Source organism: Ochotona princeps, chromosome 1 (assembly GCF_030435755.1).
Source record: "Ochotona princeps isolate mOchPri1 chromosome 1, mOchPri1.hap1, whole genome shotgun sequence".
In the NCBI taxonomy this organism is placed as follows: Eukaryota; Metazoa; Chordata; class Mammalia; order Lagomorpha; family Ochotonidae; genus Ochotona; species Ochotona princeps.
This window is the reverse complement of record NC_080832.1, coordinates 26,929,249-26,942,343: the sequence shown is the minus strand read 5'-3', so window position 1 is coordinate 26,942,343 and position 13,095 is coordinate 26,929,249. Positions and strand designations below refer to the sequence as shown.

The window sequence follows — 13,095 nt, the reverse complement described above, 5'->3', positions numbered from 1 at the left end:
AAGGTTGCCATCAGTTTACAGTTTGGAGGTTGACCCTCTAAGACCAAACCACTGAGACCATGAGTAACATGGGTCACTTTAAGCCCCATCTGACCCTACCTCTCTATTCCCATTTTCATAATCTACTACAATTTTACTGTCTACTTCCATTACCGTAATTCTTATTTGTTTATTTGAAAGTCAGAATTACACAGAGTGGGGGGCAGAGAGGTAACTTCTATCTGCTGGTTCACTCGCTGGATGATTGCAATAGCCAGCCAGCACCGGGCTAACCAAAGCCAGGATTTAGGAGCATTGCCCAGGTGTCCCATGAGGGCAGCAGGAGTCCAGACACTTGTACCGTATTCCATGTCTCTCAGGAGCCATCCTGGTGCTTCACGTGGGTTGACGATAACCTTTCCTGAGTAGTGTGTAAGTCTTTTAACTGGTCTCATCATCAATCTCCATTCTCCAGATTAGGGTTGCCAAAAGATTACCTTTAAAAATTAAAGATTTATTTGAAAGGCAGAATGACCAAGAGGGGAAACAGCGAGAGATCTCTGATCTACTGGTTTACTCCTCAGTCTCAAGAGGAAGCTCTGGGCCAGGCTGAAGCCAGGAGCCACCAACTCCGTTCAGGTTTTTCACATGGGTGACAAGGGCTTAAATACTTGGGCTGTCACCTGCCACTCTCCAGGCTCATTAGCTAGAAGCTGGATTGGAAGTGGAACAGCCAGGATGCCAACTGGAACCCAACATGAGATGCTGGACCCACAGGGAACGGCTTAACATGCTGGGCCATAGTGCTACGCACCCCCTCCAAAATGTATTTTAAAAGTGAATGTTTACTCATCTAGTTAGTATCTTGCATTACAAAACTACAGTTCTCCAGTTTAAACAACACTAGAAATCCAACTCCTTTGGCATAACATATAAGATGTATGCTCCAGTTATGGAAGCAGGGGTCCTCAAAAAATATGGAAATGTCTATAATGAAAATCTATGCATAGATGTTAAATTGTATTGCATTGAAGTGGGCTTTATTTTTTTCCACTGCATTTTCCATAATTTTTCTCCATTCACAATTTCTTCACTAAACCCCTTGCAGGAATCCAGGCTGAACCCCAGCAGCCGCCATTCTCACTGATCAGGGCTCCTAACTTGTTCATATGACCCACTCGTCCTGCAACGGCCTCATCTTTTCTGCTTCTTGGAAACTCACCCATTTTTACACTGTCCTGCGTGTTTCTCACGGCACCCACAGTATTTGGATTATGCTTTCACAGCCTGCCTGTTTTCTCTTTACCAGACACTCATCTCTTCAGGCTATAGATCCTATCTTAGCTTTTTGAATCCCAAAGCCTAGCTGTGTTTCATATATAATTAAGGTGATTGCAAGAGTTGGTGTATGCCTGTTCGTTTTGCTTAATTATTAACTATATCTCTTTCACTCTCAAAAGTGTCTAGTCTGGCAGACAAATTATATGGTCTGTGTGCACACTGCATATTCTTGGCAAATGTTTCAGTGCATGAATTAGTAAGCCTTGGTTTACCATAATTAGCGCTAAACAGTTACCGCCACACAATACACTTGTATTTGTTGAGAAACTTTTTAAAGTCTTTTGCTTATGGTGTTTTCCTCATAGGTTTTCCGTTCTGCATTGCTTCAAGTCACCTTGGACAACACTGCTCCCAAGAGATGCCACATGCAAAGTAACACAAGCTCACCAACTTTTAGACATTCCCATCAGCTTTGTTCCATTAAAGCACAAAGTTTGGCTTTGCCCACAACAAAAATGGTCTGCCCCGGCATCACCGCCCTTTCCTTGTGGACCAATCGGACCCGGGGTTCTCACTTCCGCCCGGTCTTCCCGGGCCTCTCTTTAACTTCTCCGGGAGAGGCGCGACCGACTCTCCGCTCCGACTCGGAAGTGTTTCCGAGACGGCCGAGACGAGGCGGCATGAGCGCGGCGCACGGCGGAGCAGCGCGGGCGCTGCGGCTGCCGGGCCGCCACGGCTATGCGGCCGAGTTCTCCCCCTACCTGCCGGGCCGCCTGGCCTGTGCCACCGCGCAGCACTACGGCATCGCGGGTGAGGCCGGGCTGGGTTGGGGCCTGGCGACCCGCGGCACCGCCTCCCACGCGCGGACGCTGCCGGGCGCCTACGCCAGGGGGAGCAGAGCGTGGTGCGCGTCGGCCGGCGGGCGCTCCGGCAGCCCTGCCTGGTCCTTGGAGAGCGCCCGCCTCCTCACGCACACCCCTCACAGGCCGTGGGCTGAGGGGCCGCTCGCACGGAGCCGGTCTGCGGGCTGACTCGGTGCTGGCAGAGCCAGCCCACGTGTTCCCATCGCTTGCACGCGAGCCCCACGTCTCTGCCCACCAAGCTTGCCTGCGCTGGATGTTCATGTGTGCTCGCCTTCGATTGGTTGGTCCCGAGCACAACATTCGTTCCTCGTCTCAGACCGTGGACTAGGTGGACAGTTGTGTGTCCATCCCCGATTTTATTGTCTTTTGTTTCGTATCCATATGCTTATGCTCTGCTTTTTTGTTTTGTTTTCTAATTGGTCCCACAGCAGGGGGAAAAAAAAGTGATTTCTCCAACTCCTAAGGGAAGACATGCCCACCTGCCTGTATTTTCAAAATTGGTGGTGCATGTGCCGCGCGGGCTTACCACGCCAGCGCCACCAGCTAGGTGCATTCCTCCTGAGTATGTAGTAACCAGGCTTCACACCTGCTTGTCCGCCGGCTGTTAGGCTGAACCCCTGTGAGCGTGGGATACGACCCTGAATCTTTTGCAAAAACGTCTAAAAAGCAGTTGCTATTCAAATGTACTCTCTTCAGTAGAGGAGTATTTTTTTTTCCTTGAGTAAAAGTATTCATCCTAGGTGGGTAGCCAGTACTGACAGCTGTTTTCAGCATTTGGTCACCAAGCCTGGGAGTATTTTCACAATTGCATATTCTTTGAAAAGCTCCCTGTAGATTCCTAGGCCAGGCAGGGTGGTTTAGTGGAGGAGCACTGTTGGTGGGGTCTTTTAGCTGCAGGATTCTCATCTGTGAATGGAGCTGACAGCGCCAGCTTGGCAGGTGTGTGTGTCAGACTCCCTGGCTGAGAGGACGGGGGCACTGCAGTGTTTGCCCTGTGGGCCATGTCTGGATTCAGGTCAGAGGGGGAGGGTGGTAAGGGTAATGACCAGTGTGGTACTTAATTCTGGATACCCCTTGACCTTCTGTATTTCTTTGGCAAGTTTGGTGATGTAACTTTGATTTTTTTTTTTCCTTTTCAGGATGTGGAACCTTACTTGTGTTGGATCAGAATGAATCTGAGCTTAGGGTTTTTCGAAGGTAAAGTGGCTCCAATTATAAACATACAGGGTCTCTGTTGTTATGAAATCCTTCATAGCATGAGCTTTCAATCTTTTAATACATTATCCAAGAGGTAAAAAGACAGACAGAGTGACAGAGCAAGCTCCCACCACCAGTTCACTCCCTAAATGCCCTGGATAGTTTGAGCCAGAAGCCAAAACCAAGAGCAGGAAATCCAGTCACATGCATGGCTGGGACACAGCTACTCCATCCATCACCAGAAGTGTTGGACACTAGCCAGGAACCACAGGTGTCCTCCGGGACAGGACATGGTGTCTTCAAACTATCTGGCCAAATGCCTGCCTAGTGGTGAAGCTTTTAGACCAGTGTTTTAATCTGCAGGAGCAAGGAGCTTCGGTATTTCTGTAGTATAGGACTTACTTCATGAACTGAAAGTCAAGTCACTTTTCTTCTGAAGTTTGTGTCATGGCGTTCATTTCTAATTCATCACAGTTTTAAGAAAACGCGTGCACCAGTTAGTGTATTCTATGACTTGGCCTATCCTAACCCATCCTCCTGCTGTAATACAGCTTCAGTCAGGTGGAGAGCGAATTACCCCTTTTGTAGATTACCCAGCACCTCATTTCTTTTCTTCCCTGTGTGACTGTTGGACTCATTAACACTTCCGGCAGGGCTAGTCAAAAAAAAAGAAAGGAGTTTCTGTCAGAAAATAGCTCCCTGCTCAGAGCTATTCATAGCTCAGGGTGAGAGATTGAGGTAGCAGGCCTTCTCTAGCTCAGGTGAAGGCAGGCGGAGAAAGGTTGAAGTTGCCGGTGTAAATGAGTATTTTGAAGTGATTGCTGGCCTATCCTGTGAGTTACAAAGGATGGGGAGCACCCAGCTGACAGCGTTTAGCCTGGTGGTGGAGTTCTGTCTTGTAATCCAGCTCGGTGGTTTCCTGCCTGTTTGGTCTGGAATTAGTCCTAAAAAGCTCAAAAGCTTTCTGAACTTTTGTACCACCTCTCCTCTCTTTACATCTCATCTTTGTAAACATCATCTAGGCTCATGTATGTTAAAAGTGCATGTTAAACTAAGAAAAAAAAAACACCCAACTGAGATCTGTGAAGTTGTAATTTTTCCTGAATAGCTGCCTATGTTAGTCTTTTCATTTTGTTTTCAATCTTCCTGCTGCAGTTTTGACTGGAATGATGGTTTGTTTGACGTGACCTGGAGTGAGAACAACGAACATGTCCTCGTCACGTGCAGCGGCGACGGCTCACTGCAGCTCTGGGATACGGCCAAAGCGGCAGGGCCCCTACAAGTCTACCGAGAGCACACGCAGGAGGTAGGAGGGGCATCGGTGACAACTTGGCTGACATCCTTGCTTAGACTTACACTGCAGTCAACTGGGGGACAGATACACAGGGAGATGTTTTGGGGGGACAAGTTATATATATTAGATGTCACTTAGGATTTGATTATTTAAACAAAGTGTCTGTTGGCCTAAGGAGCTGGGAAAGAAAAGGTCAGGCTTCTCATTAGGCCATGGAAATGCCTCTGGTGGTGTGCTGGGGCTGAGTGTCCTCCATAGGCTTTCTGCTGTAGGAAGCAGCCAGCCTTTCAGTAGCTTCACCTGGAGGCAGGTGGATTTTTCAGAAAGACAACGTGAGATTGTATGCAAGGCTTCAGTAAGATTCCCAAGATGTTTTTTGAGCAAGAGCATCAAATACTGAATACAGGGCAGAGTCTCTGGAAGGAAATTTCCATCAGATTCCTGTGTCATATATCTGAGGTGTGGAGAGTACTTTCAGCCGTATGAATTACCTTTTAAAGGACTTCATCGTCAAACAGGTTTTTTGATGCTTTACCTTATATGTTGTAATAATCCTTTTAGGTGTCCATTAGGGCGACATTCACACTTCTCAATCCCAGTTCCTGTCTTAGTCTGTTGGGTTCATTGTAACCAAGTACCATAGACTGGGTGGCTAATCAGGGTTAGGAAAGTGTGAAGTAAATTAGAAAATCACCAGTCACCTTGAGCACCTGAGTCAGAAAAGAGTAATAATCATTTTTCAGATGGTCACCTACAGCGAAAGGGTGAAGTACAAGACTCTATTTGAGGCTTTGAGGAATGACGTGAAAGGAAGGAAAAGCATGGACATTGTCTGTGCTGCGCCTTCTAAACTTAGCATCAAAGCTGGAGTTGCATTCTTCTCCGCTTGCGTTTGACTGGTATCTGCTGAGCCCCATAAAATGCTTTGGGCATAGCCAGTGCTGAATATATAATAGGAATGGAAGAATAGAGAAAATTTAAAAGTGTAGCAAGGAGAAAAAAGGGTGAACTGAAAATTTTGTCTCCCTCCCTCTTGACATACGTCACTGTGCTATTAAAAGTGGAGTTGAAGTGACTTAAAAGATGATGTAGAGTGGACAATATTTGTTTCAATTTCCTCTTTTCGGTTTGTGCATTACAGCTTAAAGTTGAATGAAACTCTTATTTTTTTTTTTTTTTTACTTATTTATTTATTTGAAATGCAGAGTGAGAGGTAGGTCACGGGCCACAGAGAAAAAGAGAGACATCTTCTGTCTGCTGGTTACTCTCCAAATAGTTTCAAACCCCGTTTTGGGGTTTGGGCCAGGCTGAAGCCAGGATTCTGGAGCTCTGTCTGGGTCTCCCACATGAATGGCAGGGGCCGAAACACTTGGAACATCATCTACTGCATTCCCAGATGCACTAGCAGGGAGATGGATCCAAAGTAGAGCAGTTGAGACTTGTGAACTCGTGGGATATTGGCATTGTAGGTGGCTGCTCAATTCACTGTACCGTAGTGCTGACCCAAATTTGCTGAAGTTTTTAATGAAATGGTTAATCCATGAAAGTTTTTAAGTGTTACAAAGTTGGCTTTGGGTTCAATATGCAACTATTAGTATTCTGTTGTGGGAGAAAATATTTAGTTACATGTTTTATACTAATTATACATCCTGTGGTTAAATCTTGTTTACTTTAGAAATGAGTAAATTATTTACCCTGTGCTAATGGTAGATGCTGAGAAAATAATGATGGATACCAATAAAAAATAATAATGCAGAGTGACAACCAGACATGTATTTAATGCCAGCATATTCCCTCTAGAAATGGATTTACATTTAAAACTGCACAACAGATTTGTTGATTAAAGGACATTTCTGTTTTTTCTTTTCTTTTGGAAACAACTGGAACAATTGACAGGAACAGTTAGACTTAATGCATTTCATTTTGCATGTTTAGTCTAAGCCTTTCATTTGGAGTGGGTTACTGCCATAAGATTTGATTAAAATTTCAAGCAGGAGAGAATTAGGTTTGTCACAAAGAGGTGCTACTTGAGCTGAATCTTGGCAATTAGTTGTTGGCTGACAGCTGTTAGGGAGGAGGACATTTTGGCTGGAAAGAAGTATCAGCAAAGCTTTGTGGAAAAGCATGGGCATTCAGTCTTGAAACTTTACAAGTTTGAGGCTCATGCTGGACTCAGCTGGTTAAGTCAGCTTGCCACACAGCACCCAATATATGCTAGTTGAAGTGGTTTGAAGTGGTTTGCTCTGCTTTCAAAACAGCTCCCTGCTAATGTGCCCGGGAGAGCAGAAGTTCATGGCTTAAGTACTTGGGTCCCTGCCACCCAACGTGGAGCTCATGTCTCCTGGCTTCTGCCTAGCCCAGAGCTTGGCTGTTATGGCTACTCAGGGAGTGAACCAGTGGATGGAAGCTCTGTGTCTCTTTCTTTTTCTCCTTTTTTCTGTGTTTGTTTTTTTTTTTTTCCTGTTGAACAGACAGATATCTAGATAGTAGATATGTTTGTTATCTTATATTTTGGGAATTATAGTATTCAAAATGTTGATTTGAACAGTATTTTATAAGGGGGCTGATATGGCATAGTGGCTAAGGCTGCTACATAGGATTGCCAGATTCCCATATGTGTGTTGATTCATGTCCCAGCTGCTCCATCTCCAACCCAGACCCCTGCTAATGGCTTGGGAAAAGTGGCAAAGGATGACCCAAGTGCTGAGACCCCTGCACCCATGTGAGAGAGCTGGGTGAAGCTCCTGGCTTCAGCCTGGTCCAGCCTGGTCCAGCCTTGATTGTTAAAGGAATCTTGGTAGTGAGCTAATGGATGGAAGATCTGTATCTCCCTCATTCTGACTCTTTCAAATACATAAATAAAATCTTTTTAAAAAAATCTTTAGTAGGGAGAGTTATTTACTTTACTTTGTAAGTCCATCACAGTTTCCTTATATGACTTCCAAGATTTCTGCAGTTGTCTAAAGAAGAGGAAGTGGTCGTTTTCAATAAATGGGGAAACTAGTATAGTATGTATAGTGTGTTCAGGTAGCAAAGAACTTTCTTGCATGATTACTGCTGCTGTATCACTTTCTTGTGCCCAGTGTAAATATCAATGCAATGCCTGTCTCTAAAGCAAGTTAGTGAGTGAATTGTAGATAGGAATCAGAATGCTGTAGGTCCCATTTTTAGAATTTATTAGGAAATGTATGTAGAATTATGTAATGTTATTTGAGAATCTTAAATCATATGAAACTAGAAATTTAAGTTGCCGAAAGCAAGTAGATTAATTTACAGAACTATTTAAATATGTGTGGAATTTACATTTTATGTAAGGAATGTGGGCATGTTTGTTTACATATATCTTATTTATTTTCTTTATATATCATAGGGCTGGTGTTGAGACACAGAGGGCTAAGCAGGTGCTTGTGATACTAGCATTTTGGATTGGAGTGTGAATCCTGCCTGGTTTGCTTCCAATCCAGCTTTCTGTTAATGCTCCTAGGAAGCTAGTGAAAGGTGGTCGTGTAGTTAAAGCCCTGCCACCCACGTGGGAGACCAGTAGGGCATTCCTGGCTCGTGGCTTCTGCCCATCACAAAGCTATTGCAGCCACTTGGGGTAGTAGTAGGGGTGAACCCACAGATGGAAGATCCCTCTTTCTGTCTCTAACTCTCCCTATAACTCTGCCTTCTGATTATGTAAATAAATATTCAGAAAAATGTCTTACATATATTACATATAAATTTTACAAAAAGCAATGGAAGGAAACAGAAGCAATTTGAAATGGTTTATCATTAAAGGGAGTAGAGAGGAGAACAGAGGACAGAAAAGAAAGACGGGAATAAGCTTTCTCCAAATGTAACTCAAAATTTTTTGGTCTTTTTGGTTTATTATTCCATGATACAGTTCTATAGGCTCTGATATTTCCCTCCCCCCGTTCCCCAAGTCCTTGCCCCCCTGACTTCTCCCATATCGTTACAACCCATAATTTTGACCTTGGAACCATTGAAATGTTTTACATAATTAGAAATTACAAATTAAATAATAAAGCATTAAGAATGCTAACTATTGAAAGCAGTCAGATTAATCTGGTTTTCAAATGTGTAACCAAGTATTGAACATATTAATTCAAGTGACTTCAAAAGGATAGCATTGAGATTATACATCCCTAATGGACAAAGTCTGATAAAAAATTAAGCTACATTCAGAAAAATCAGTATTGTTATTTTAAAATCCATACACATATGTGTAGTAAGATAAAGTGTAGCAGTGTTCATGTCATTAGAAACTAAAAGTTTTAATGAAAAAAAAGACAATAAAGCCAAAATAATATTAAAATTAGAAGACAAATAGCCATATAAGCTTGTGATTTCGTTTTGCTCTGTCTTAGGTGTCGTACATGCTTGCCTGTTCTTTTGTAGTACAAAGACAAGTTGTGACAGGGTAGTAGCATTGAACATCTTTAGTGCCCAGATGATGGCTTCTAAATCATTTCCCACTAAATGGAGCAATGATCTTTGAAGAAGTGTTTTATTCTACTTCTGGGGAGGTGAATCCAAGATAAATTGTCTTACATCAGAAGGCATGAAAGCTAAGAAAGGCCTCTGGTGACATGTTCAAAATTTGGGAGAGACGACTGGAAGGGGCTCTTACTGTACAAAAGAGAAACTTGAACATCACGGAGATCGAAAGCCTTAAATTGAAACACAGTGCACGTGTGTGTTTGAGTGTGTGTATGTGTTTTCTCTGCTCTTGTGGAGTTGTGATGATTAGAAAAAGCAGTCATCCACATTGAAGATTATTAGGACAACTAACTCATTCTTCTGAACACTGATGAAGGTAAAGAAGCTGGCATTTATTTTGTCTTTCTCTTTATGAGTTTTATTCTGGAGTAATCAAAAAGTTGATAAGAAACATTAGTTATAACAGGATTCTAGCTAATCAATGCAGAAGGAAAAACAGAATTAGAAAATCACCATTTAGTAGCCCCTAATGAAATAATGACTCTAGGCAGGGGTCATCTGCGGAAGCAAAAATCATTAATTTAAGATTGAAACATTCTCTGAACAATCTAGGATCACTAAAAGTGGGCCATCCAGAAATTATATGCCTCCTAATACAATAGGAAGCTAAAAAATATTGAATTGAATCTGATTAAGCCTCCAGATCTAGCTTCCAATTTAAAGGAAATAGGAAGGGGAGAGGAAAAAGTTGAATACCACCACAAGGAAGCAATTAGCCAAATCCAGAACATAGGGCATTCTACAGGACCAACTCCTTGGATTCTTCAAAAATAAATGTCTTGGGATGAGCAACAGAAAAAAAACAAAATTATGGGTGAGTGGGACTCATTGTAATAAAATAGGGAAAATCAGTGGGGAGAGTGGGGGAGAAATCCCAGAGCCTTTGGAAATGTAATCATAAGATAAAGAATTTAAAAAAAAAAGATACTCAAGAGATTGAAGAGCCAAGTATAAAATGTGGATTTTGTTTATTTGCTGATTCAGATATGCTAACTCTGGAAAATACTTTTGTTGACATTCAGGAAAGCCTGAACTTGGATTCAGTGTTAGATGACTGTCAGTGACCAACATGTTAGCTTGCTGGTGTTGACAGTGGCCTTGCGCTTATGTTTAAAAAACAAACAAAAAGCAGACAGGCAAGTGATGCGCAGCAGGTTGGGCTGCCCCAGAGGATGGCTGCAGCGTGTATTGTATGGCTTAAGTTAGAGCCCTGCCACTGCTTTACATCGTGCTTCTGCCACAGTTGGGACACAGCAGATGATGGCTTGCGTAGTTGACTTCTTGCCACCCAAGTGAGAGACCCACTTGGAATTCCCAGCTTCTGGCTTTGGCCTGGCCCATCCTGGGATGTTGTGGCCGTGTGAGGGGGCTGAACTGGTGGGTGGCAGGTCTCTCTGTCACTATTACTATCTGTATGTCTCTCTGCCTTTTAAAGAAAAGAAATGAAACCCAAAAAACCACCCAAATGGTCTCATCTGCTGAAGTGCTTAGACATGACATGGCCCCTCCGTGAAAATCCTCCAACAAATCAGTTAGTCGGGGAGTAATGGGAGAGATGAACAGTAAAGGCAGAATGTTAATAATTCATTTTTATTGGAAAGGCAGATTTACACAGAGAAGGAGAGACAGAAAGATCTTCCATCTGATGATTCATTCCCCTAATGGCTGAGTGGCTGGAGCTGAGCTGATATGAAGCCAAGAACTTCTGGTTCTCCCATGTGGTTGCAGGGTCCCAGGGATGTGGGCTTTCCTCTGCTGCTTTCTCAGGTGATAAGCAGGGAGCTGAATGGGAAATGGAGCAGCTGGAACACAAATGGGTACCCATATAGGATGCTGGAACTTTGGAAGGGGAGGATTAGTCAATTGAGCCATCATGCTGGGCCTCTGAATTTTTTTTTTAACTATAGCTTCACATTGAAAGACATATGTAGCCCTTTCCAGTCACTTAATAATTAAAAGTTAGTGCTCCTTCCTTTTGTATTGAGATACATCAGTATGAGATTCTGGATATAGTTTTTATTTGGCAGTTTTAATTAAATAGACCACCCTAAAAAAAGGCAATACTTTACAGCAGACTAAAAATGAGCTCTTTGGGAATTGGTTTTAGTAATAAAGTTTTCCTCTGATATTGGTTTTTATGCGATTCAGATTTTATAAAGCAGCACAAAATATTGTTGAGTGTTTTCTTCTTCCATTTTTCCATTTTCCCAATTAATTTTTTTTACTGCTGCCAAGAGTAATTTCCTAAGATAGAGCTTTAGAGGATCCTGCTTAATTTTAAGCATAAAATCAGACTCAGCATATCTGGGCTCCGTCTTTTTAATTTAATTTGACTGTTTGCTATGTCCATTGTTTGGGAATGGAGAGGGAATTGGGGATAGGAAAGAGGCAGTACGGTAGGTTGCTGTGAACTTATTTCTCTGTCCCATAAAGCATACTCCACAGTATGCTGCTTGGACAGAGAAAAAGTCAGACAGCCTTGCCCATCTGGGCCCCTGCCCTCCCTGGGATAAAGGCTGAGGCTGCTGGGAACTCAGGTCTCAGGTGGGCAGTGCTGTAAGGGCAGAGTGTCAGGACTGCAGAGAGAGAGGGCATCTTTGAGTCTGGTGAGTGAGTTACGTAGAAAAGGCCAGAAGGGTGCACTGGAAGAGCAGCTGTGGCCTGTGGCCATTGTGCTAAGATTAGTGGGAAGACATTGCTGATGTTAAAAATCTTGAAATATTTCATACATATGAAATACATGTGAGATGTAAAAGTGGTAGATGGAGCTCTTGCATGTTTTTGCCATCCAGCTTAAGAAATAAAACATTACTCACAGCAGGTGTATCCCCAGGCTGCACCATCTAATCCTATCTCTCCTTTCCTACCTTTGCTCCATCCTCATTTCTTCCCGGGAGTAACCACTGCCCTGATTTTCTATTTGTGCTTTCTTTACTTTTGCTTTTTTCTTTCTACTACATATGCATGTATCCCTAAGTCATGCATAGCTTTGCATGATTTTGACCTTTCAGTCGTAAGAATCAGTGCGGCTGAATCTCCGTGTTGAGTGCAGAGGGTAAGTTGCAGGAACCACAGAGTAAGAAGCTATGAGAAGACTTGGTACAGGGGAGTACAGTTAGTAATCCATATTAAATACTATTTTTTTTCTTTTTTTTAAAGATTTATTTTTATTATCAAGACAGATTTACAGGGAGAAGGAGAAATAGAGAGAAAGAACTGCATCTGTCAGCTCACTCCTCAAGTGGTTGCAGTGGCTGGACCTGAGCCAATCCGAAGCCAGGAGCTTCTTCCAGATCTCCCATACAGGAGCAGGCTCCCAAGACTTTGGGCCATTCTTTGGGCTCTCCCAGGTCATAAGCAGGGAACTGGATGGGAAGTGGGGCAGCCGGGACATGAACAAGCTCCCTTGTGGTATTCCAATGTGTGCAAGGCAAGGATTTAGCCACTAAGCTATTATGCCAGGCCCTAAATACTGTTTTGTATTAAACATGTGGTAATGGATTGGAAGTAGTGAGACTGGATGGGGAAAGCAGTTAAAAGAATGCTACAGCCTTCAGTGATAGCTTGATGATAGCTATAACCTCTTACAGAGAAATCCCACACAGACCTTTAACCATGGGGTCTTAGCCCTGCCAGCCTCTGACCTAGCTGTTCCTGCAGTAGAGCAGCAGGCTTACATTTATGTTTGTGAATGCAAAACAAAGCTGTGCCAAAATGCAAGATAAATGCAGGCTGGTGTTGTGTAATATTGTAACTTGCTGCCACCCTTTCATCCACTTGCTGTTGTACGCGTAGACACTTAGTAAATGTTTGTTGAATAAATGGTCAGAGTGATCTGAGAGTGGGGTAATGGACTTCACTCATTGCTTTTCATACATCTTCAAACCTCTCTTTGTGAACATTTTTTAAGAGTCTAAAATAAGAGGCCAAACTCTGTCTGTACCAGATACTTGGATGTGGTTGTCTTGCTATCACTTT

General features: G+C 43.1%; 1 protein-coding gene across 1 annotated transcript in view; it reads left to right on the top strand.

Annotated features, from left to right (window-relative positions):
- Window positions 1-1,850: 1,850 nt before the first annotated feature.
- The window catches only part of PEX7 (peroxisomal biogenesis factor 7), an 82,283-nt gene continuing 71,038 nt past the window's right edge, over window positions 1,851-13,095 (top strand). Inside the window, exons 1-3 of the mRNA XM_004587264.4 lie at window positions 1,851-2,070; window positions 3,263-3,320; window positions 4,476-4,626. Coding sequence (XP_004587321.2) covers window positions 1,941-2,070; window positions 3,263-3,320; window positions 4,476-4,626 — 339 coding nt within the window. The 5' untranslated portion in view covers window positions 1,851-1,940. The remainder of the gene's footprint in view (window positions 2,071-3,262; window positions 3,321-4,475; window positions 4,627-13,095) is intronic.